Consider the following 23818-nt stretch of genomic DNA (forward strand, 5'->3'; position numbering starts at 1 on the left):
GGGAGTTACTAGTCTAGGCTTTTGGCTGCACAGAGCAGTCCCCACTTAACCTACAACACATTCCTAAACAGCAGCCAGGGAGACAGAGCAGATCATTTCCGTCCATTCACCATTATGGTTGGAGCAATCACTCTGGCTTTGAAGCCTGATATTATCCTATGTATTGCCAATAGATAAGGTCCACTACCTTAGCGAGGACTGAATTGCATTCCACAGATATATAAATGGCAAATTATATGCCATATATATTTTGCTACAATAAAAAAAAAAAAAACGCTTTACCAAAATGAAAATACATTACAACTGTTGGAAACACACCAACAGGCAGTTATGAAGATGGAGCGAAAGGTTTGAGGCATGTTTTGGACTGCTGTGTATGGACTGGCAATCTGGAAACATGTCGGGAAGACGAGGCTCCTGAAGTCAGGAACAGTTTCCTCACAGTGAGAGCCGCCGTGGCCACAGAGGATGGCAAGAATGGCTCTCTTTCTCTGAAGGTCAAACCAGCTGAGAGTCTCGAAATTAAGAAAAAAAAAATAATAATACAAACAATTTTAAAATAATAAAAAAAGAATAAAAACAAAAAACAATACAAATAAAAGCCACTAGTGACTGCGCCTCTACTTTGGGCCGGGCGTGGTACTCAGTGTTTGTACACACGATAGTCCTCGAAACCCTCCACGGCAAACTCATACACGGTGTTGTTATTCCTGTTTTTCAGTGGTGTAGAAACAAGGGCTTGGAGAGGCACAACTTAGTAAGATCACCAGGCCGGGATTCGATGAAACCAGAGAGTGAGAAGAGCTCTATGTAACTCCATAGCCCATGTTTTTGTTTGTCGGTTGGTTGGTTTTTATTTTTCTTACTACACAGAGCTAATTTACATGCATTCCAGCCAAGACTCAGAGATAGCTAGGTAATCTCACACTCCCCAACTCACAGTGTCTCTCTTCTGTGAATGTATTTGATGTACTCTTTCCTCAATACATGATACTCACATATTTTAGGATTAACCTCAAAATTAGGTTTCCTCATGAAAATATAGAAAGTTACCTTTGCAAACCATGTAGAGACCTCTCTAGCACTGATATACATTTTAACAAATACATGGATAAAAAGTACCAATGAGTATATACACACATCAATGCTGAATTGATCTCTCCTCATTATACAGTCAGGGCCTTGACCACATGAAACCTAACATTTGTAGAGTACCTACTGCATACTAGATCACAGCCTACATACCGTGTAAGAAGACTAAAAGATACTCTTTACTTTCAAGAAGTTGTAATTTTAGTATTGGGGCAAGACAAATACTCAAAGGACACTGAAAAACAAAGGTAACATACAAATGTGCAAATTAACTTTAAATAAGGCAAAGTGAAAGAATTTATATGGGCCCAGTGAAGTCCCTGGAAAATGTGTATTTAGAACATTATTTAGATAGTCAATAAATGATTGTGAAGATAAGAAAAACCAAGTATAAGGGCTCCTGGGTGGTCAGTTGGGTGACCAACTCCTGGTTTTGGCTCAGGTTGTGATCTCAGGGTCATGGGATCGAGCCCTGTGTTGGGCTTCGTGCACAGCGTGGAGTCTGCTTGAGACTCTCTCTCCCTCGCCCTCTGCCCCTCCCCCACTCCCTCCCTCCCTCTCTCTAATAAATCAATCAATCAATCTTAAAAAAAAAAGAAAGAAAAGAAACACCAAATATAAGACACCCTTAGATAATCAACCGAGACTTTTCTTAGGTTCACCTTTAAATACTACCAAAATCCCAACTTATTACAAAAGGCAGAGTTTAAAAAGGAATCTAGTAATACATGTTAAGGTGGTTATAAATCTTTTTAATTTTATTCCTTAACTAATATGGATATCAAGACTCTTTCCTTTTCTTGTTGTCACTATCTCTAACATCACCTTTGCTCAATTCTTCTCGACCAGAGTTGGGAACCGGCGTACCAAGACAAAAACTAGCATTATCAATCCAGCCAACCTCTACAAGACATAAAAGTTACATCAACAAAAGCAAGGCCACACAGAAGACACAAAATAACAAAAGGGGAGTATAGATAAGGCCCACTAACAAATAAGGGGAAGTATATTTTGTAAAAGCCAGAGATCGTGACTGAGGGCACACATCTCCCTCCGTACGGCGGGAGTTTTCGAGTGGGTCAAGCTCACAGACTCTGTCTGGCTAGTCTTATACTCATGATGATTTGTTCTGGGAGTCATGTTCCTCTTGTTTCAAATTAAATGCAAACACACAGTCCTTCAGTCCACATCAGATGCTTTGGTTGCTATGCTGCTTATTTTTTAATCCAATACAACCATAATAACCGGAGTCAAGGAAGACTCAATCTCCTCCTCCAAGCTGGGGCCCCTTTGTCACTCTTACAATATCCCTAGGCAGCTTTGAGATACAAAATCTTCAATTTCTCGTCCCTCTCATTTTAATCCATTCAAAACTCCTTTGATAAAAGAGCAACTGCCAGACCTTCAACACTTTAGTCTCTCTTTAGGGAAATGAAATTGATTTTCTTCATTTTCACACAAGAGGATCCCTGGGTAACAATATTGTGTCCAGTCATACCCATAATAAAAAAAACGTAGGCAACATTCTTTACTGTACCAGAACGCTGAAAGGTTTTGTGGAGTTCCTTTGGTGGAGGTAAGAATTCAGCCTGATGCTCTTAGATCATAAGTTTACTAAGTACAAGGGTGTCTCCTGACCGAGAAAGTACGTGCAGTGGGGCATCCCCATCTGCTCCAAATCAGCCACAGTGGGAGGTCAGCGGAGGTCATGGATGAGGGTGGGGACAGGACGGGGTAAGAGGCCAGATCCACATTGTCCCTGGTTTACACCCATCATATATACCTTTCCTTCTCTTCTTGCCACACCAGACTAAATGAACCAATCGTCTTCTGCCTTTGATCTTTTGACTTTAAGGTAAGGAATACCTGAGGGAAATTTCCAAGGAGAAAATTACAACAGAAAAACAAAACAAAACAAACAGCAGAACTTTGGGCGCCTCTAACTACCTTCCTCAATTCTCAAATTCATTAATTGTATAGGTTTTATAGAATTTCAGAAAGTTTAAAAGATGGCTTAAACCTAAAAGAAGAATATGAAATATCAGAACTGTAGCTCATCAACGCTTTTTAAAAACAACCTCCCATGGGGCTACGACACATAACAACAATAAAAGCTACGGTGCTCTGGTTGAAGGGAGGTTGTGAGCCTGGAGGCCCACCAGTTCAACCTTCCCTGCTCCAAACCCAACCCACTAGACACACTTGTTCTGTCAAACTCTGCTGATAAGCACTGACCTAGAAAAAGAACACAGATATTCAGAACGTGCACACTAACATCCAAAAATCTCCTCTTGGCCCTGAAGACTATGAGCGAAGCCTCCAGAAGTATCTCCCGTGACTTTAGTGGGGAAGAACGCAGCCCCTAACGATCACTGTGCTCTCAGTGTATAACATGGAGCTTAAAGAGCATCTCTACTTCTCCCGTGTTCTCTGTCCCTTCTCGTTCACTGCATGTCTTCTGCATATGTATGGCACAAAACACTGAAACACTTCCACAGTATACTCTAGAATTAAGATGCTTCATTTTCCATATTTTCCCTAAGTTTTTTTTAGTTGGGATGCATTTGGTAGCTGATATCCTTAAAAAGTTCTCTACTTTGAGACAAAAAAAATGTAGCCCGTTTCTCAAGGTTCACATCTCCTTCAATAAACATCAAAATCATTAATTAGCCAGGAGAACTAACCTGCAGACACGGGCTGGAAAATATAACTTTTGCCAAGAACGACACAGATACTGCGAATGATCAATCACTCTGATCCAATCAAGTTCATCCATTGACACTTCAATGAAGTATGAATAAGACCTATGAATCAAAAGGAAAAACACAGAAAAAAGTACCATATTAAAATAACAAAACCAAGTTACACGTTAATAAAATGTTAAAAGATACAAAAAATACACTGTTTGCTCATTACATTTTCTCCATACCAATCAAATTATTATCAGAACTTCTGCATAACAATCAAATGCTGCTGACGCTAAAATCTGTACAGAGCCCGCTACTGTAGTGTGCGCCGCAATGTTCTGAAATGATCTCTCTGCATGTTCGTATGCCTTATTAGATCACAAACTGCTTAAGAACAAGGAGCATGCCCTATTTATCCTCACCTATTCAGGGCCTAGCACCCTGTTTGGCATGCATCTGGCACGCAAGATACTTGTTCCTTTTCAAACAGAGCCAGGATGCCTTGCTCCTGCTGTATTAGCACTCATAAAGCCAGGACAGAGAGAGGAGAGAAAAATTGAGAAGTCGGAGGTGTGCCTTCTCCTTCTACCTTCCCTAGTCTGGGTGCTCAGCCTTATTCTCTCAGGAGAGCCACCTCAGGATGGTTCCCTGGAAAGGCCAGCTTATCTCCTGCTCCCTCCCAGTCTCCCACCATCCCACACACATATGCAGCCTCAAGAAAAATAAATGACATGGGTGAAGAGATAATACGTGTTTCTTTTGGGTACAACATAGAATTTGGCAGCTAATAATCTGGCAGTAATGAAAAAAGCCTATCATCCTCCACTAGTCAGCCATCCTGGACCATTAGATGCTGGTCCCACACTGAACAAATCTATATTCCCCTGTCATAAGCCAAATTTAAATTTGAGATGCAGTTATTACTTGTACTGTAATATCAACAGGAACAATCTCAGAAGATTTAGGTGACCATAAATGTCAGCCTACAAACAACAGTTGTGACCAGAAAAGGTCAGCTTATTTTGTGTCATCCCCTCATTTTCTGCTGTCCCCTCACTCCCATTCATTTTATCGCTCAGTCTCAAACTGGTTATAACCTTTTATTGAACCTCTCTGGGTTATCAGTAATGCAGGATATAATTTTACAACACATGTCAGAATCTTTTGGGCTTAAGATTCTGAATTTTCACCTTTGCTTAGAATGATAACAACTTCTGTGAGAAAAGAATTGCTACGTGGTCAAGTCCCCCATGAATGTAACGCATGCACTAAAACAAAGTGGCCTATAAATATTTAACACAATGGAAACGATAACTACTTTCAGTCTCAAACATACTAAACTTTTATTATCTTTATAATTTCACTATTAATTAAATGAGTGAATATATGTAAAGCTTTGAGAACAGTACCTACCACAAAAAAGTTATGAAAGTGCTATGTAAGTAATATAATTGTTATACTGTTATTACTAATCCAGAGACTCTTGGAAATGATATGTGAATTAGCTCCATTTTGCCAACTAAACATTGTATTATGTCCAACAAGACACATATCAGGAAATATATTCTTAATAAAGAAGAAACATATAAAGACAACCCAGGGACCGTGAACATCCGTGCCTATGAGAAATGCTGACTCCCACTTCGTGAAGCTTCCCTTGTATCTGGTTCACATGGCCTAAAAGGCCCAAGTGGTGGCCAGTGGTGCTACAAGAAATGAATTACCGTGCAAGGATATCATCACCATTACTACTAAGTCCTCCATGCCCAGACTCAAAGAGGCAGGAGTAGGGCCGAGGAGACTCTATACAGGGTATGTAGGGTTCTGGGTATGTAGGGTTTAGGTTAATGGTGGGCAGTGATGAGAGAGACAGTTCTTGGTCACACAACTGCTCTGGTACTTCTGAGCATCATGGATGAACCCTAGAAACTACGGTGGGTGAAAGTGTCAGAGGTGCTACAAGGAAGGCAGAATCTTGAAGCCACTACAAAACTGGGTGGGTTCCAAGGCTGGAGCCCACCAAATATTTTTCACAAACTTCCTTTGTTTTGAGGATGATTACTTATCCACATACTAAAAGACAATTTTTTTCTTCATCCATAGGATAAGATGCATTTAAAAAGTTATAATATTCGAAAGTAAAGAATCAAAAAAATAAATAATGGTAACCCAGAAGGTGGAATCCCAAACAACTATTAACAGTACTATTTTAGAGGAATATTTTAAAGAGTAGAATGTTCACAATGTATTCATTACAAAGTAAAGTTAGCCTTTACACATTTCATCTTTATTCTGAAAAACTATGTGTAGTTTTACGGGTTTCTGTTTTGTGTATGTGTATGTGTGTGTGACTAGTTAAATATATACAAAGTTACATAGATATATACTTGTTAGATATATACAAAGATTATTAATGGCCAGTGAGATTATGAATGATTTCTATTTTCTTCTTTGTGCTTTTATATATTTTCTACATTTTCCACGATAAACACATATTCATTACTTTCATAAGCAGAAAAAAAGCAAAAAACATTTTTTTTAAAGGAATATAGCCTTTAACTCTTCCCCCAGAACTAAACTTCAAGAGAAATAGCAAAACGATTCCAAGGAAATAAACTACCAAGTCTGTAAAACCAAAATTAGGCCAACTCAATCAAACATAATGTCATTTTCTGTCCAAGTCATAATAATCACTCACCGGCTATCTCGGTCCCACAGGAGTATCCGTATGTGATTGATGATAGATGGCTGACCTAGCTTAATCTCAATGCCAGAACGGCAGTCATCATCAATTGGGTGCCTAGAAAATCCATGATCCAAATCGTAATTTTGAGTATCGCCATCTAATAAGGCTGACTTCAGCTCCCCTTTTACAACCTGGGCTCCATACTTCATAGTTGCAATATTTTCTTCTGGTACTACAGGTAAAAACAGAAAAAACAATTAAAAACAGAAAAATTATTCTATATTGCGGGCAAAAAGACAAAATTCTAGCATTCTAGTTGATTCTACTATGTGCATTTCATTTAAAAATGGCAGACAAGTCTGTGGAGATAGAAGATGTGGAATGTCTATGAGGATCAAGATACCACCCACAGTTTAAATTTAATGACACCACCAAAGCCACAGAGTGCCTAAGAGTAATGTTACTAAGAAAAAGTTGGTAATACTAGAAAACAAAACACATGTACTAGGACAAACAAATCAGCTCTGAGTTCACTCTATTAGTAGCTCTAACTTAATATCTACTGGACAAAACATGGCATGTAAGATAACCTGTACCTGCCATCTGGACTGAGTACAACATATAAAAGCAAAGCAGACGGACTAGATATCTGATAAAACAACAGAAGACACACCCCAATATAGCAGAGTTGCTGGACATGGGCCACACATGGACATGCTGAAGCATTAATCTAGCTAAAAAACAGTAATTGGGTAAAAGAAGGTATATTTTTACTTCGCTTGAGCATTTTCAAAAATGAAAATTCAGCCTGTCATCAAAATCAATATTGTGGTTATAATTAAACCCTCACCACTCTCCCACACTAGATGTATTAAGTGTCAGTTGTTCCTGGAACTCTGAAGTCCTCTATGCAAAGCCTTCTTCACAGATCTGGAGCCTGTCCTCTAGGTGCCAACGTCCTGACTAACACTCTCCGTGGAGAGACAGGAGGCAGCATAAAGCAGATGTGAAGAGCGTGAGCTTCAGAGTCAGAGCTCAAACAATGGCTACACCTCTAACCAGGCGAATCACTTTAGGGAAGTTATCTTCTCGGAACTTCAGTATCTCAAGAAGGCAATACCTAGCCCCAGGTGTTTTTGTTTATTTGTTTGGAAGGATTAAACGAAATGATATTTGCAAAGCACACAGGAAGCTCTAAAAAAATTAATCAGAATTATTATGAAGCATATACTAGAAAACACACAATAATAAGAGAACTAAGCAAGTTTACAGACTATAAATAAATGCTGAATTCTCACAGTACATATACATCTTGGCTATGTGATTTAAATAGGGGAAAGTGTGAGCTCTAATTAGGCTCTTAGGGAAAGGGGATAAGTAATTTCATCACTGAGTATTTCTTCAAAAACGTGGATTTAAAAAAATTGTTTTTCAGGGGCGCCTGAGTGGCTCAGACGGTTAAAGTGTCTGACTCTTGATTTTGGCTCAGGTCATGATCTCAGGGTTGTGAGATTGAGCCCCATGTCAGGCTCCTCGCTGGCCATGGAGCCTGCTTAGGATTCTCTCTCTCTCTGCCCCTCCCATCCCCCTGCTCACACGCATGTTCTCTCTTTGTCTCTCAAAAAAGAAAAAAAAAAATAAATTAAAAACATTTTTTTGGATGAAGCCAGGTAAAGGGAGTTGACTCCAGAAGATGACAATAAATGCAGCTGACAAACTGGGGCTGGGGTGGGTCTATTTAACTTGCAAAAGGGTAAGGCAACTCAGAAAAAAAAAGCAAAATGAAACCTAGTCATGTTCAACCTCTTTTGTGCTTAAGTGATACAGGTTTATGACTTCCTGAGTTCTATAGTTCCTGATAACATTCTTCGTATTTATTTCTCATTTATTTAACAAACCTTACTAATTCCTTTGATTCACTCCTCATAACAACGCTTTGAGTGAAATACTATCAAGTGTCCGATTCACAGATGGGGAAGTAGGGAGAGAAAGGCTGGATGGACTTTGGTGCCTAAAGTCACACAGCCAGCCAGTAACAGAGCTGTGATTAGAACCCAGCAGTGTGCCTCCAGGAGCCCTGCCTGCCACCTCCCTCATAAGAGTTTCTGACATATTTACCTCTCTCTCTAATCCCTTCCCTATAAGGTTGCTGGAGACTCATAGGGAAAAAACAGAGTCTCATACAGTTTAAAAATGACTAAGTTGTATTTCAAGTGAGAAGACCTAAGTCCAAGACTCAGCCTCTACCACCCACTGCCCCTGACTGAGGCCTCTCAGTCTCTGAATCTGAACCTGTTTTCTCATCTACAAATAATGCTGTGACCAACCCACCCACTGCGTTACTGTAAAGATCATACCACAAAAAATATATGCTACAGTATCCTGTAAACATAAAGCATTCCGCCAAAAAACACTTACAGAGGATTCAATCTGTACCAGCTACCATGGGAATACCTCAGAGAACGAGACAGAGATGGGCCCTGCCCTCCTGATGCTTCCAATCTAGAGATGAAGCACTTCATAAAGCAAGCAAACAAAAACTTCCAATTTACACACTTTTCAGTGTCCGTAATGTGCAACCCTTGGGGAAAAAAGAGCTCTGTTCCCTTATTGCTGGGTGTAAAATCTGGGGGTCTGAAGTCTGTCGCTGCTGACCACTGGCCCAACTCCACCAGTTCTGACAACACTAGTCAAGACCATGCCGAAAAGGGGGAACTCGAGCTTTCAGATTTAGAAAGTGCTGCTACCCTTTGATTTTCTCTAAACATAAGCTTCTTCATCTCTAAAATTTATCAAGCTTGGAATAACACACAGGCACAAGGGTTTCAAGTGACTGTAACTAAAAGTCTAAAATGGAAATGAAATTGCTACCACAAGTCTAAAGTCTTCTTTTGAAGTTTATTTCAAGAGTGCTTGAGAACTTTTCTAACTATTCTTGATACAGATTCCCCAAAAGCATCTTTTACTTTAAAATGGGAAACATTTACACAAGTGGAAATTCTCTCACGGTGACTATAATCTGAGTATCTCATAGGATAAAAATACAACTCCAAGTATTTGTGTGTGTGCGTGCATGCACGTGCAAAACCTATAGTTGAATTTAAGAAAAAAAAAGTGATCAGGAGAAAATTCAAGTCATAATAAAATAATTCAACCATAAATATTCTTACTGCCTATATCTATTTGTCAGTAGAGAAAAGATATAGGGTGTTAGGGATTAAACAACATAGCAGATAACAATAGTTTTCTTTACATTTGTATTTTTGGATGCACTTTACAAACATGAAAAAAAAATTAAGCTCTGAAGTTCCACAGCTAGGCAGACACAAGCCAATTATTCAAAAGGAAAGCTAAGGAGAAATGCAGTAGGCCCTGCTGCTAGCAGCACAGTGCCAAGATCTGAGCAGTGCTCGGGTACTAATCTTGTGGTTTTCTCTAATTGCGCTGTGTTCTTAATCATCCTTTGTTGAACTTTCTATTACATCTAGGCTGAGATAGTTGTCCACTCCCGACGGGTCATTTGGAGCCACACTTGATTCTCTGGCCACCGCCATCTCTTTACCTAATTCTGTACCCCAAATCATCTTGTACTCCCCAACCTGACTTCCCTGAAAGATGGATGGCTCCTCCCTTCCAACAAGTGTGGCATTACAAATGGCTTTCTTGACAACTCCCATCTTCCCTAACTCTCCCCATTATCTCCACTCTCCGCAGGCCTCCTTTCCACACTTGACAGTACTGGTGCTCAAACACACCCAACACAAAACAGAAGCAGCAAACAGCCGGCAGGAGACTCTAGTGAGGAGCACGGGCCTCGTGACTCAGATCAGCACTTCGGTTCCAGCTCAGGCATCAATTTCACTCAGTAACTTTAGGCGAGTTACTTATAAAGATCACAGAATGAAAACTTCTAAGAGCTGAATGGGACCTTCATCCTATTTATTTAAAGAAAAAACATTTTCTAGGCTGCCTCTGTGTGCTGGACTGTGCTGGACTCAGCCCTCCAGCAGCTCTTCTCGTACAGACAAGTGCGTGTCAGACATAAAATGCCTCCACAGAGGAACACTCAGGAGGGATTCTTTGTGAACCCCCTAGCTTACCGACGAAGGTACTATCAACTATAGCTGGGAAGATAAGTAACAGACATGTCATAGAGTTTTAAAAATATTAAAGTTTCAGGGGCGCTGGGTGGCTCAGCTGGTTGAGCGGCTGACTCATGGTTTCAGCTCAGGTCCTGAGCTCAAGCCCCAGGTCGGGCTCTGCGCTCAGCGGGGAGTCTGCTTGAGACCCACACTCTCCCTCTGCCCCTTCTCCTGCTCGTAGTCTCTCTATCTCTCTCTCAAATAAATAAAATCTTAGGAAAAAAAAAAAGAAATCTTGAGAATGGAAGCTGTGATATGCTCCCTGCTATAAACATGAAGAAATAATAAATCATTGTCCTCTTTCCCAAATTCTAAAATTGGAGACACACAAAACAAAGCTCTAAATCTCAAGGCAGAAATACCTCCATAGTTAAGACAAAACAAAGCATTAAGGGAACAGTCTGAGTGCAAGTAGTTCATATAACCTAAGGAAAAAAATAATTTCATTAAAAGTTAATTCCTTTCCCCAGGTGTATGTACAAAACTAGTCAAAATCACCTTCCCAGAAAGACTAACCATCACTGGTAAGTTAAAACCATCCTTTGGATCCTTTTTTTTTTTCTTAAAGGAGGAAAAAAAAATGGTTGTAATTTGGTTAAAATCCTCAGGATATGCTGCTCTAAGAGTTGAACCTTCCAGTAACCAATATTAATAAACTCAAAGAAAAAGCAGAAGTATCTGTGTTGCCCCTAGTCCAGAACAGAACCTCTCCACAGTTCGTGAAAAGTCCCAAAGACACAGAAGCTCCACCCAGGGGAGACCAATGAAACAAACAAGCAAATTTAGTCAACAGTTTCAAAATAAACATAACTATCTTTCTAGAACAGTCCAGGAAAACTTCTGAAATTTTATTTATTTTTTTTAAGATTTTATTTATTTGAGAGAGAGAGAGAGTGCACAACCAAGGGGAGGAGCAGAGGGAGAGGGAGAAGCAACTCCTCACTGAGTGCAGAACCCGATACGGGGCTCAATCCCAGGACCCTGGAATCACGACCTGAGCCAGAGGCAGGTGCTTAACCGACTGATTCACCCAGGCACCCCGACTTCTGAAATTTTAGACTGTGTTTTCTTAACAGTGAAGAAATGTGATAAAAGAAAATAATGGTATGTTTGGATAACATTTACTTAGAGAATAACTAACCTATTTTTTTAGGAGCTGATAGGAAAATGATATGCACCCTTGGTATTGATATTATGGATTTTGCTATCCATATAGTTAAAAAGTCAAAAAACAGCCTGCTATTTTATCATTTCTCAAGTTTAGAAGTTAAAGATTCCCAAACATTTTTATAATCTCTTCCTTGAGATCCCAGTGAATTATCCCAAAATGAATAATTTAACATTTCTGAGTAATAATTATAGTAAATACACCATCCCAGCACTGAGTGTGTCTCAGCTGGTTGAGTACTCCCTTTCATGGTAATCTCATGGCTTTATTATAACCTAGCTCTGACACCTACACTGACCAGCTGGTCAATTCTAAGGTACCACTAACTACATGAAGTGTTCAAAGAATCTCCTCAGTCCTGCAAAAATGTCCCAAACCTATCCCTATAACGAATCCAGTTATAGGGCCCTGCCAACACCTCAAATCAAAGCAAGGGCAAGAAGGGAGAAAAAGAAACTTACACAAGAGGATCCAACAATGAGGACTTAGAAATTCTAAAATTATATTACTCATCTTATTACCTCTCCCGCATCCATCCTCCTACCCTCTATCTAAGGCTGACCCTCAACTAGGACCACTCTCTAGCACCTCTAACCTCCTCCCAGATCTCTCTTGGGCTGTTTTCCCTCTAGTTGCCATACTATTTCTCTACTGCCTTTCACTCCAATTCACACACTGGATGGTCAACATATCATATTTACTATCTTTTCAAACCCATGCTTAATTCCCCATTTAGCCAAGCTTCTGCCCAGACTACTCACCAACCGACCATAATTTATATCCCAAAGTTTTCTCTCAATTCTCATTCTTCTGATCTCCCATCATCACTACATACCAGTGACCACCCTCTCCGTATAAAAGTTCTCTCCTCTGTTGGCTTCGGTAACCCTACCCTCTTTTCTCCCTACCTCTCTAATTCTTCTTTCTCTACCTTCAGCCCCCTGGCTACAGGTCTTCTCCAAGTCTCAGACTTTGAGCTTTACTTCCTTCTCTATACTCTAGCACAGGTCTTAAATCTTTCTTCACCAGCTCTGACTGTTCACCAGTAACATGCTTCCACTGCTATCAGACATTTCTCTGCACATTCATTCCCCAAAATGTCTGCAATATGCTATATAGCGTCTTAAATGTTGAGGATACAAAGATCAACAGACCTTACAAAGATCATCTCTGCCTTCAAGACCAAAGACAAGTTAACAAAAATGTTTAAAACAATGTGATCAATGTGATAATTCCTACACAGACACACAGAGATCAGGAAGAACACAAATAATGATAATAATACAATGGTTTCCTAGATTGAGTTTATAGACATTATTTGCACACATTATTTCAATTAATTCTCATAACACTATTAGGAAATGCAGGACTAATGGTAAAATTCTCATGTAACTTAATACCAGGTCATACAATTAGTAAGTGACTCCTTCAGGATTTGAGGTCAAACCTGTCTGGCTCCAAAACCAATACTTTTTCTTCTATGCCCAATGAAAAGATCTCTAAATCTGATGAGTCAAGAGAAGTCCAGACTAAGGATACCTATTTAAGATCAATCAGTATTCAAGAAAATTTCTGAACATGGTCAAGGAAAAGATCACTCAGGGAAATGACTAACATAGGACAGAACTTAATACTTAGATGTTCCAGAATCCCTCAAACTCAGTAAGTCTAAAATCAAGCTCAGCATCTTCAGAGAACTACTAAATTTCATTAATTCTAAGACACATATTTTTTCAAATTTTAACATTTCTGAAATTGGGATATAGACACGATGGTGTGTCATGGTTTAACTGGCAATACTGTTTCCTTTCTTAGTGGTACATAAAACGACGACACCTTAGAACTTCGGGTTTCCTAGATTTGATAAAATAAGGTAACTTCCTCCTAAACTTAATCTTCAAATTTAAATCCCTTACCTCACCAAGATCTTATTTTTTAGAACATCTCTCTCCTTTACACATATGTACTTTCCCTTTCCCCTAATGCCACTCTAGTTTACGGTAGTATCAACCTCGTGCAGGTCAACTACCCTCCTCGCTGGTCTCCCTGAACCGGTCTTTCCTATTCCAGATCATCAAGTACCAGAACCACAGATCAAACTTTCAAAACCGTCACTGTACTTATGCATCGCTCCCTCTCAAAAATTCACTTCTTAGAATTGTGCATAAGCAAACCCCAAGCTAGTTTGAAAGACTTCCACGATTTTGCCTGAACTGACCTTTACAGACGTTGCTGTTTATCAGTGTGAGCCTTCTGCTCTAGTCCACCTCTTCCGTTCAAATAATCTACCTTGTCTGCCACATTTAACCAGTCCTCCCCTCGGAACACACTCCATCCTGATGCCACTCAAGGTCAGGATTCACCTCAGGCTTCATAACCTCCAAGAACTCTCCCTCACTCCTTCTAAGCCATATCCTCTCCCAAAGTTCACAGCATGTGCTCACTTCCAACATGGTTGTACTTAACTTTTCATGGGAGTATGTTTTATTTCTGCAAGGATATTAAAAGGATCAAAAATGGAGACTATAGGGGTGGCGCCTGGGTGGCTCAGTCGTTAAGCGTCCGCCTTCGGCTCAGGGCGTGATCCCAGAGTCCTGGGATCAAGCCCCACATCAGGCTCATCCACTGGGAGCTTGCTTCTTCCTCTCCTGCTCCCCCTGCCTGTGTTCCCTCTCTCACTGGCTGTCTCTCTCTCTGTCAAATAAATAAATAAAATCTTAAAAATTAAAAATGGAGACTATATTTTGTATTTACACAGCATAACTCAGTGGTTCATTACACAGCCTAACTACACAGGTCTGCCTCTAAGCTCTGCATCTTTCTGTGCGACGCTGGGCAAGTTACTTAACCTCTCTGTGATTCAGCTTCCTCATTTGTAAAATGGAGACAGTAATGTACCTACTTCAAAAGGTTGTTGCAAGAATTAAATGATCATGTAGAACTGTTATTGATATATACAAGCACTTCATAATCGCTATTTTTTTATTAATAAGAATAATCACATAAATGTTGGAAATGTAACACAAGTTTAGCTATTACTATTATTTAGAATTTCCATGTTCCCGGCACCTAAGATGATAATAAGTACATAACACGTACTCAGTGCTGATTTGATGGAGGAAGGCAGGAAAGGTCTTAGCACAAGAAGAAGCTTTTCAGGAAAGTGTCTGTTTCTGATATTCTAGGGAACAGCTGAAGAAATCTGCCCAGGAATGGCAAAAATACCTATTTTGGCGCTACAAAGGCTCAACAATCTCAGGGGGAATTAAGAGAAGAAGAAGAGGAAGGAGACTCTATATTCTTAGACCCACACATACCACATACACCTGCAACTCGAGTTTTATAGCTCATTTTGCAGCTGAGACTTTCAGATGAGGCAGAAAACTTCCTCGTGACAGTAGGATAAACAGGTACTCACTGAGCATGCCTCTGTAATTGAGGTCCATATCCCGGCTCTCCGATCGAACTTTAATAGCATCCAGAATGGCATCGGGAGACAACAGTCCTGAAGGCCTCACAACGTTCAGAAGTTCAGTGAGGCTCATCAGAGGCAAACGCACAGCCTGCATGATTTCAGCATGATTCTCCTTCGAATTATGGTTACACCAATTTAACAATGCTAGGAAAATATCTTTCTCGGGAGCTGCAAATGAATCTCTTAATACGATGTTTAAAAGTGCTGTCTGAAAAGGATAAAAAAAAGAATTCCAGTCATCGCAGAGCTCAGTCATGTGTATGATCAGTCAGCAAAACCTCACAGAACTGCGAGGATCCCTTATATCTCAACAACTCTCTTCGACCATCTTCTTTCTTTAATCTTTGTGCCACGTACTCTCTTGCCATCATGGCCCCATGAATAGCCATGAGCATCTTGTTCCACTACATCAAATGTCTAGTTTTTCCCACACATCTGCACCCATCGTCAATAAAACAAGACGAAAAATGGCAACATGAGGAGCTGTCATTCCATGCAGGCTCTCCAGGGGAGTTTACATTTATAAGTCAGTAAGACACATCCGGCATTTAAAATTCGAAATCTTTTGTTCCACAGTATTATTGCACTCCCATATATCTGGTTCTCAGACTTCCAGGCTGACCTCCAGCAACATTGGGGCAACCCTAAAAGATCCTGGCCTCCAAAAAATTAAGTAGGATAGTAAAAATCATAGTTTATACTCAGGCCAAAATAGGTAGCTTTTCAAATAGGTTTTCTCATTTGAAATATTCAGGTCCTTGGAGGAACATAAAAAGGGAAAGGAGAGACCAGGGTTCAGAGAAAGATTTGAGCAAAATAGTCTATTTTATTGAGCCGGCAAAAAAAAAAAAAAAAGCAGTGACTTAAAACATCAAATGACACCTCAGATCTCTTTAACGAATTCTCCTTTTCAAAACAAGGAATTATTAGTTGCATCTCTCCGTGGGAGAGATACAACACCAAAAAATAGTATGCAACACCACAAAGGAATCTATCTGGCATCACTTGGAAAACACCCACCCTGCACAGAACTTACCAGAAGAATCTTAAAAAAGAAAACAAAAGCAATTGCCTCTCTCTTACACGATCTACATAGTCTCAGTAGCCGGAGGCGGGTGGCTAGAAAAACAACCTCTTCCAGACCTGATGGCTTTTATTTTTTTATTCTTAGTCTATGGCTCTCTTCCTACTGCACAGATCTAAATAACGCGATGCATGCCTGTAAAGGACTTGCAGACGACGACACACCTTAGAAAGGGAGAGGAAGCCTTCACTTGAGAGCACCTCCTGAGCATTTCTGTCCATAAACATGCAGCACATGCAAGTTAACTTGGGAAGTGAGTAGAGGCTGGCAACATCAAAAGTCATGCAGACATTCTGAATGTTAAGTATGGTGCAGAGATACTCAGAGGTAGAATCCTCCAGCTCTGGAAATCCATATTTATGAGCCAGGCTCAAAAAGTCCAGCAACACCTCCTCCCTCTCATCTGTCAGCGTTGCCCGCCCAGTGTAGATGTATTTAAGCAGCATTGTGAAGGCTTCTGCAGTGGTGTCCTGGAGAGGGATCTCTGCTTCGGGCTGAGATTCTCGCATCCCACCATACAGTAATGCTCTGCACGTCAGAGAAGAAATGCATGAGGAAAACCTCAAATAAGATTTGCCACAATATTATGAAATCACAGTTATCAGCATTATGCAAACATAAATTTGTTTAATGACACAAAGATTCAGGTGAAGAAATGCATAGTAATCATTTTAAATAGTTCTCTGAAGAAAGAGAAATGATTTATAAACTATTTTAGATTAATTCTATAAACAATTGGACTAATGAAACATCCTGAGAGCTCAAATATGTCATAAACATTCACTAAGTGGAAAGATCAAAGCGCTCTTTTGAAAGGAACAGCAAAATCCATATAAACATATTTAAGATCAATAAGGCTGTTTAAAAAGTAAAACTCTGTAGGAAAAGATATAATCAGATAAAAACAATTATACCCAATCAGGTGCCATTCTCCCCTGCCAGACTGGCAGAAATTAAAAATCCTGTTAACTATTCAGTGCTACAAAAGCAAAGGAATAACAGGTTCTCTCATGCACTGCTTCAAGCTTCTAAGTAGGTACCCCTTTAGGGAAAGTAATTTAAGTAACTTCTATTCAAATCTAAAATGGGCATACCTTCAACTCAGTAATCTCACTGTTAGGACTCAATTCTAGAGATACACTACAGCAAAGTAAAGACACACGTATAAGAATACATAGCGAAACAACAGAGGGGCGCCTGGATGGCTCAGCTGGTTAAGCGTCTGCCTTTGGCTCAGGTCATGATGGGACTGCGCCCTGCATTGCATAGGGCTCCTTGCTCAGCGGGGAGCCTGCTTCTCCCTCTCCCTGCTACTCCCCCTGTTTGTACGCTCTCGCTCTCTCTCTCTGATGAATAAATAAATAAAATCTTAAAAAAAAAAAGAATGGAAACACTGAAAAAGAATATTAAATGTCCATCAACAGAAACATTATTTTAAAAACTGATACATACTTCTGTGCAGCTATTACAGAGATAAAGGAGATCAATGTACACAGTCTTATAGCCTTACACTATATCCAGGATATAGCACGTAAGTCAAGTTGCAGACCCAGATGTACTGCACTGGAAAAAGTATATACCACAAACTTATGTGTGTATGCACATAGGTATACATAGATATATCTATTTATATTGAGAAAAATCAGGGAAATTCATCTTACACTGTTAACAGAGGTTGTTTCTGGGGAATGGGATTAGATGGCTGGGAGGGAAGGACTTCTGTTACTTTATAAATTAAAAAAAAAATTGGGGATGGAATTATGGGTGATTTGACTTGTTTTTTTTTTTTTTCCTGTCTTTTCAGTATTTTTGAGATTTAAAAAAATCCTATTATTGCTTATCTGCTCATCTAAAAAATGAAAACCAGGCAATCCAGTCAGATAATGAATTTGAATTTCTACCTCCACTACTGTAGGAGGAATAATATGAACCAATTAAACCTCCAATCCATCAGGAAAGAAAGGAGGACAAGGGAGGAGTACAGAAAAAGAAGAGTAAAAGTGAGAAAGAAAATGTGTAAAAGTGAAAACAGATTCTCAGAGTAGGACTAGCATTTCAAAGGTACCCTCCATACCTGTTGGAATTCCTCCCACCCTCCTCCTGATCTTGGCATTCTTGCTCTCTGGGGAAATAGATAAAACTGTTCCAGCAAAGATTCACGAATATTCTGAGCATATTTCTTCACTGGGCTATTCTGTGCCTAAAAACACCCCTGAAGGTTTTCATTAATCCAGAGAGCATCCCACCACGACCTTAAAATTACTAGATAAAAGAATCCTTTCCTAGGGAGATTTCACCAAGGCTTACTCCCACTGTAATGTGATCCATGGTATTTACCTGAATTCTCAATGCTTTAACAGTAGTTTTGATGAGGTTCCCTTGGAACACTAAATATGAACCCCCAACCTGTGGAAAATTCTTTCCTGTACAGTTAGTCTGTTCTCATCTGGAAATTGATTGGCTCTATGACAACAATTAGTGAGGCTTCTCCTGACTTTCCTCTGCATATGAACAATGTCAGCAATGAGAATCTAAGATAGCATTACCAATGACTCTGAGTTGAGCCTAGTGAGCCACCATATATTATAGGTGTTCAATATCCCCCAAAGAGACACCAAGAACAAGTTCAATAAGTGAGGGGAGTATATTCCATTCACTCAATATATTTTCAAATTTCTTTTTTTTTTTAAGATTTTATTTATTTATTTGAGAGAGAGAGACTGTGAGCACAAGCAGGGGGAGGGGCAGAGGGAGAAGTAGAAGCAGGCTCCCTGTTGAGCAAGGAGCCCACTGAGGGACTTGTTCCCAGGACCCTGGGATCAAGACCTGAGTCGAAGACAGACACTTAACCAACTGAGCCACCCAGGTGCCCTAATCTTCAAATTTCTAAAAGCATGTGAGTTTCTTTTAAAAATAAACTGATCATCTAAAAGATACCTACACACAGTTGTCTCAAATTATTTGTTGAAAGGGGGAAGGTGTACGATATTAACAAATATTAAACAGAAGGCTGAAAAGTTCTGACTATGAATAAGGAATGGTCTCTAAAACACTTTAACCATAATGAATGGACCAAAAGTAAGAAAAGNACATGTGAGTTTCTTTTAAAAATAACCTGATCGGGGCGCCTGGGTGGCACAGCGGTTAAGCGTCTGCCTTCGGCTCAGGGCGTGATCCCGGCGTTCTGGGATCGAGCCCCACATCAGGCTCCTCCACTATGAGCCTGCTTCTTCCTCTCCCACTCCCCCTGCTTGTGTTCCCTCTCTCGCTGGCTGTCTCTATCTCTGTTGAATAAATAAATAAAATCTTTAAAAAAAAAAAAAATAAAAAAATAAAATANGCATGTGAGTTTCTTTTAAAAATAAACTGATCATCTAAAAGATACCTACACACAGTTGTCTCAAATTATTTGTTGAAAGGGGGAAGGTGTACGATATTAACAAATATTAAACAGAAGGCTGAAAAGTTCTGACTATGAATAAGGAATGGTCTCTAAAACACNATAAAATAAAAATAAAAATAACCTGATCATCTAAAAGATACCTACACACAGTTGTCTCAAATTATTTGTTGAAAGGGGGAAGGTGTACGATATTAACAAATATTAAACAGAAGGCTGAAAAGTTCTGACTATGAATAAGGAATGGTCTCTAAAACACTTTAACCATAATGAATGGACCAAAAGTAAGAAAAGGGAAACACAAAAGGAAAAGTGTACAGAGGACAGAGGCTGGTAAGGAATAATAACCAGACCACGGCAGGCTTCCGAGGCGAGCTAACCACTAGCAGGGGCCATAGGAGAGGGTCAGGGAGAACTCTTAAAAGACTCCTCTTTTCAAAGCTCCTGGCTTCATCTACACTGGTACTTCATATGTGCAAGACGGGATATTCTAAAAATGTTTGTACTAAAAGACTTCTGGCTGTATAGTTAATATTTCCAAGAGCCTCACCTCACTACAATGTGTGTGATTCCAGATACTGTTTTGTTGACTTGCTTAACTCTGATTGTGAAAATCAGACTGTAGTTTTCACTAGAAGGTAAGTGAAATTTTCCCTAAGCCACTGGCATCTCAGTTTTTAGATATGAGTTTCCCAGGTTGGTCCATGATTTTATGGATACGGAATGTATGGATTTATCAAAGATAAATTATCATTCAGTCATTAACTCAGTGATGATTCCCTTTTAACAAATATTACGTAAAATGTAGAATAATTAGAGCTTAGCTTAACATTCATAACCCTGGATGTTAAAGGTTTGAGTGACAAACAATGGCTACGTGTAAGCAGGATTTTTTTTTTACATTAGTACATAAAGACTTTGCTTAGTTTTAGTTATATATTTTCTTAGTTTTATTTAGTTCTATATAACTAAAACTAAGTCTCAGTAAATACTTAAATTCCCTTTAATTTGAGGTTGCCAAACTGCCTATCTCAGACATGGATCTGTTGGGTTACCTACAGGTCCTGGGCCTCAGTGGTCTGAAACTAAGAGGTATACAAGTTCATTGGCAAGTCCGGAGGTCAGCTCACCTATACAGCAAGAAGCCTAACTGCCAGTAAATCAGCTTAAGTTCCATCAGTTATCAGCTGCGAGCAGCAGGTGAGAGCCGCAAAGACTCAGCCTGAGAAATATTCTTGAGACCCTGAAAAAATGGTTGATGCGGGACAGGTGAGCATGAGAAGCCCTCTCACGCTCTAACTTTCAGATGGCTCCTGAAGGAAAAGGTGATTTAAAAAAAAAAAACCTAACAAAAAGTCTACAAAGATGGAATTCTTGTAGAGGTTGCAGAGGTTGAATTCAGAGATTGCAAGAATTTACTGTTATCCTTTGTTACGTATTTTTCATAGAAGAGAAAAATACCAGTGTTTTCCACAAGTGACTTGAATCTTCAAAAAGTAATATACACTTACCGAAAATATTGGCACCTCGCTGCTAAAATTACCCTGTGGGCAGGAAAACGTTTCTTTTCCACAACAAATGTGACGTCGCCATATTCTTCCCCAATAAGCAAGGCACCAATATGTTCAGACAAAATGTGCACATGATCAATTTCCCCCACTGCAGTGAAGGGGCGAAGAGGGTGGCTGTTACTCATCTTGTAGAAGAGGTGATAGTCGTTGATCTAGTATATAAAGAAGGGACAAGAATTAGTGCGGGAGGGAAATACACTTAGAAAATCACATACCATAAACATAGCTCAGTAAGAATTTAAAGTACTTTAAAACAAATCACATGAGAGAGATTGCATCATTACTCACATCTTTATCAACCAATTTATTCTCGGAAGTCATTCAGCCCGACTCCATACTCCAGTCCCTTCAGTGTCTTATCACGCTAGGAAAACAAAAATGCCAGGTCTTCCAACACAAACAGCACCTGGAGCCATCATATTCTAGGAAACCGTGCCCAGTTACAGGTCCCCTCCTTCTGAGTACCTCAGCAAAAGGAGAATCAACAACCAGAACTCCTCTCGTAGCACAGATCTGTTTATCGAGATTGGGTATAAATATACCCAGGATGAGAGTCATCCGGGCATAGACCTAGACCTAAACCACAAGCAGAATAAACTATATCATCAGATTCCAAATACCTTCAGAGGTTTTCATCCAAAAAGATCTTAAGTATTTTCTATAAAATTATAATCTTCACAAAAATAGCCTGACATTTATTAATGAAATCTTAACCCCCCTGAAAATGAAGAATAACCCTGATATTTTTCTTAAGACTGTAACTTCCAGTTCCAATTCACAGCTCTGCTGTGAGGTTGCCTGTGCTTACCACAACATTATTACATTTATTCTCATTTATAGGCACTTCTTTGCTTTGCAATGCTTTTCTACAGATGTAACTAAAAATTGAAAGGCTAAAACTTGATCAACAGCTTTATATGTTAGAAAGGGGAATTATGTCCTTTGAAAGCTAAAAGTGTTTATATTCTTCAATCTCTCCAATATTTGCAGGTACTGTTTTTTCAGGGTAAGTAACCCAGCAAGCAGGTAAGAGCCTTCGCTGGCATTCAGGTGCCCCAGGCGAAGACATGGCCGATTGCTCAGAGATGTGCCAGCTACTCCTCTCTTGCTACCCCTCTACTGCACCGGAGACCAGGGGAATTGAGACAGATGTGCCTTCTCCACTAGACCCCCACACCTTCTTGAATTCTCCACTTGGACAGGGATTAAAGGTTAAACGATTCTTAATCTTTAAACTTCCACATCTAGATCCATTATTATCAAGGTGTACAATAAACGGTATTCATCCCCAGAAACTGCAGTGAAAAATCTTTGTGGGTGCAGGTTCCCCAGTTACTTGCTACTCTATGTCCACCCCATAACAGAAAAAGCAACAGCAAGGACTGTGATATAGAGGGACACGGAGCATGAGTTAGGCAAGGAGACACCCACACCAGGTAAGCAGACAAACTCCTGGCCCCCTATAACAGAAGCATCAAAGGGATAGCAACATACTCCCCTAATTGCCAAGGCAAATCCCTCTTCTTCAACTACAATCTCCACTTGAAAACCTTAAAAACCGAATCATCTCTAGTTACCTGTGATGAAAGACCAAATTCAACTTATTTAGGAGTACAAGCAAATAATGCATGATTCAATTGTTTAATGCATGATATAAGAGTCTAATACAGGAGTTGGCAAACTTTCTGCAAAGGGTCAGATAGTAAATATTTTAGGCTTTACAGGCTATATGGTCTCTGTATTGACCAGTGGAGCCAAAAACAGCCATAGACAGTAAGTAAATGAATGAGCACAGCTATGTTCCAATAAACCAATCTACTGAAAAGGGACAGATTTAACCCTCAAGGCTATTGTTTGCCAAAACCTGCTCTAACATGACTGAAGATTGGCTGTACTCTAGACAAAGGATCGGACTATTTCTGGTTTTTGTTTTGCTTTCTGGCTGGGTTGCCCAACTGATGTCCAAAATAACATGGTCATTTCCTGTGTCAGCCGTGAAATTCTGAAATCTACCGGTGCCTGACTTCAAAACCTCACTCTTCTTTAGCACAAACTCTCACATCACTATCCCATATTTCAGTGATGGTGCATGGCTCTAAACAAAACAGACTCTTTCCCTGTCTGAACAAATGCATTGCATACACCCAGTGAATATATTCTCTGGTATAATATTCACTTACAATTTTATCCAGGTCATAAGTGAGACAAAATGACTCTTGATGAGAAACAATTGATTTTTGGTTAACTAGCTCAAAGGCAAATTTATAATTCTTCAACTGAGACATAATAAACATCAATACTATATATATAAATATCTACCTTAATAGGTTCTCCAGATCTGTACTTCTTAATACATACAACTTCATTTAGCTAAATTTACGTTTTAATCGTGCTTTTCCAACCGAAAATGTAAAGTGAGTATTGCCAGGTATAGGAAACAGCCACTTACTATGGAATAAATACAATTTTTATTGGCATATAGAAATAATTTTAATTAGACCAGTTACTGTCAA

General features: G+C 39.5%; 1 protein-coding gene across 7 annotated transcripts in view; it reads right to left on the reverse strand.

Moving 5' to 3' along the window:
* Positions 1-23818, reverse strand: part of BTBD9 (BTB domain containing 9) — a 402059-nt gene that overhangs the window by 342355 nt on the left and 35886 nt on the right. For all 7 annotated transcript variants that reach the window (XR_004625261.1, XM_011234240.3, XM_011234241.3 and 4 more), the window contains 5 exons: positions 21246-21457; positions 16499-16862; positions 15194-15458; positions 6478-6697; positions 3777-3896 (listed from right to left, as the gene is read on the reverse strand). Coding sequence is in view for 6 of the 7 variants with exons in the window: in XM_034660141.1 (XP_034516032.1) it covers positions 3777-3896; positions 6478-6697; positions 15194-15458; positions 16499-16862; positions 21246-21457 (1181 nt within the window). In the remaining variant the exon portion in view is untranslated. The remainder of the gene's footprint in view (positions 1-3776; positions 3897-6477; positions 6698-15193; positions 15459-16498; positions 16863-21245; positions 21458-23818) is intronic.

Source organism: Ailuropoda melanoleuca, chromosome 5, assembly GCF_002007445.2.
Source record: "Ailuropoda melanoleuca isolate Jingjing chromosome 5, ASM200744v2, whole genome shotgun sequence".
Lineage (NCBI taxonomy): Eukaryota > Metazoa > Chordata > Mammalia > Carnivora > Ursidae > Ailuropoda > Ailuropoda melanoleuca.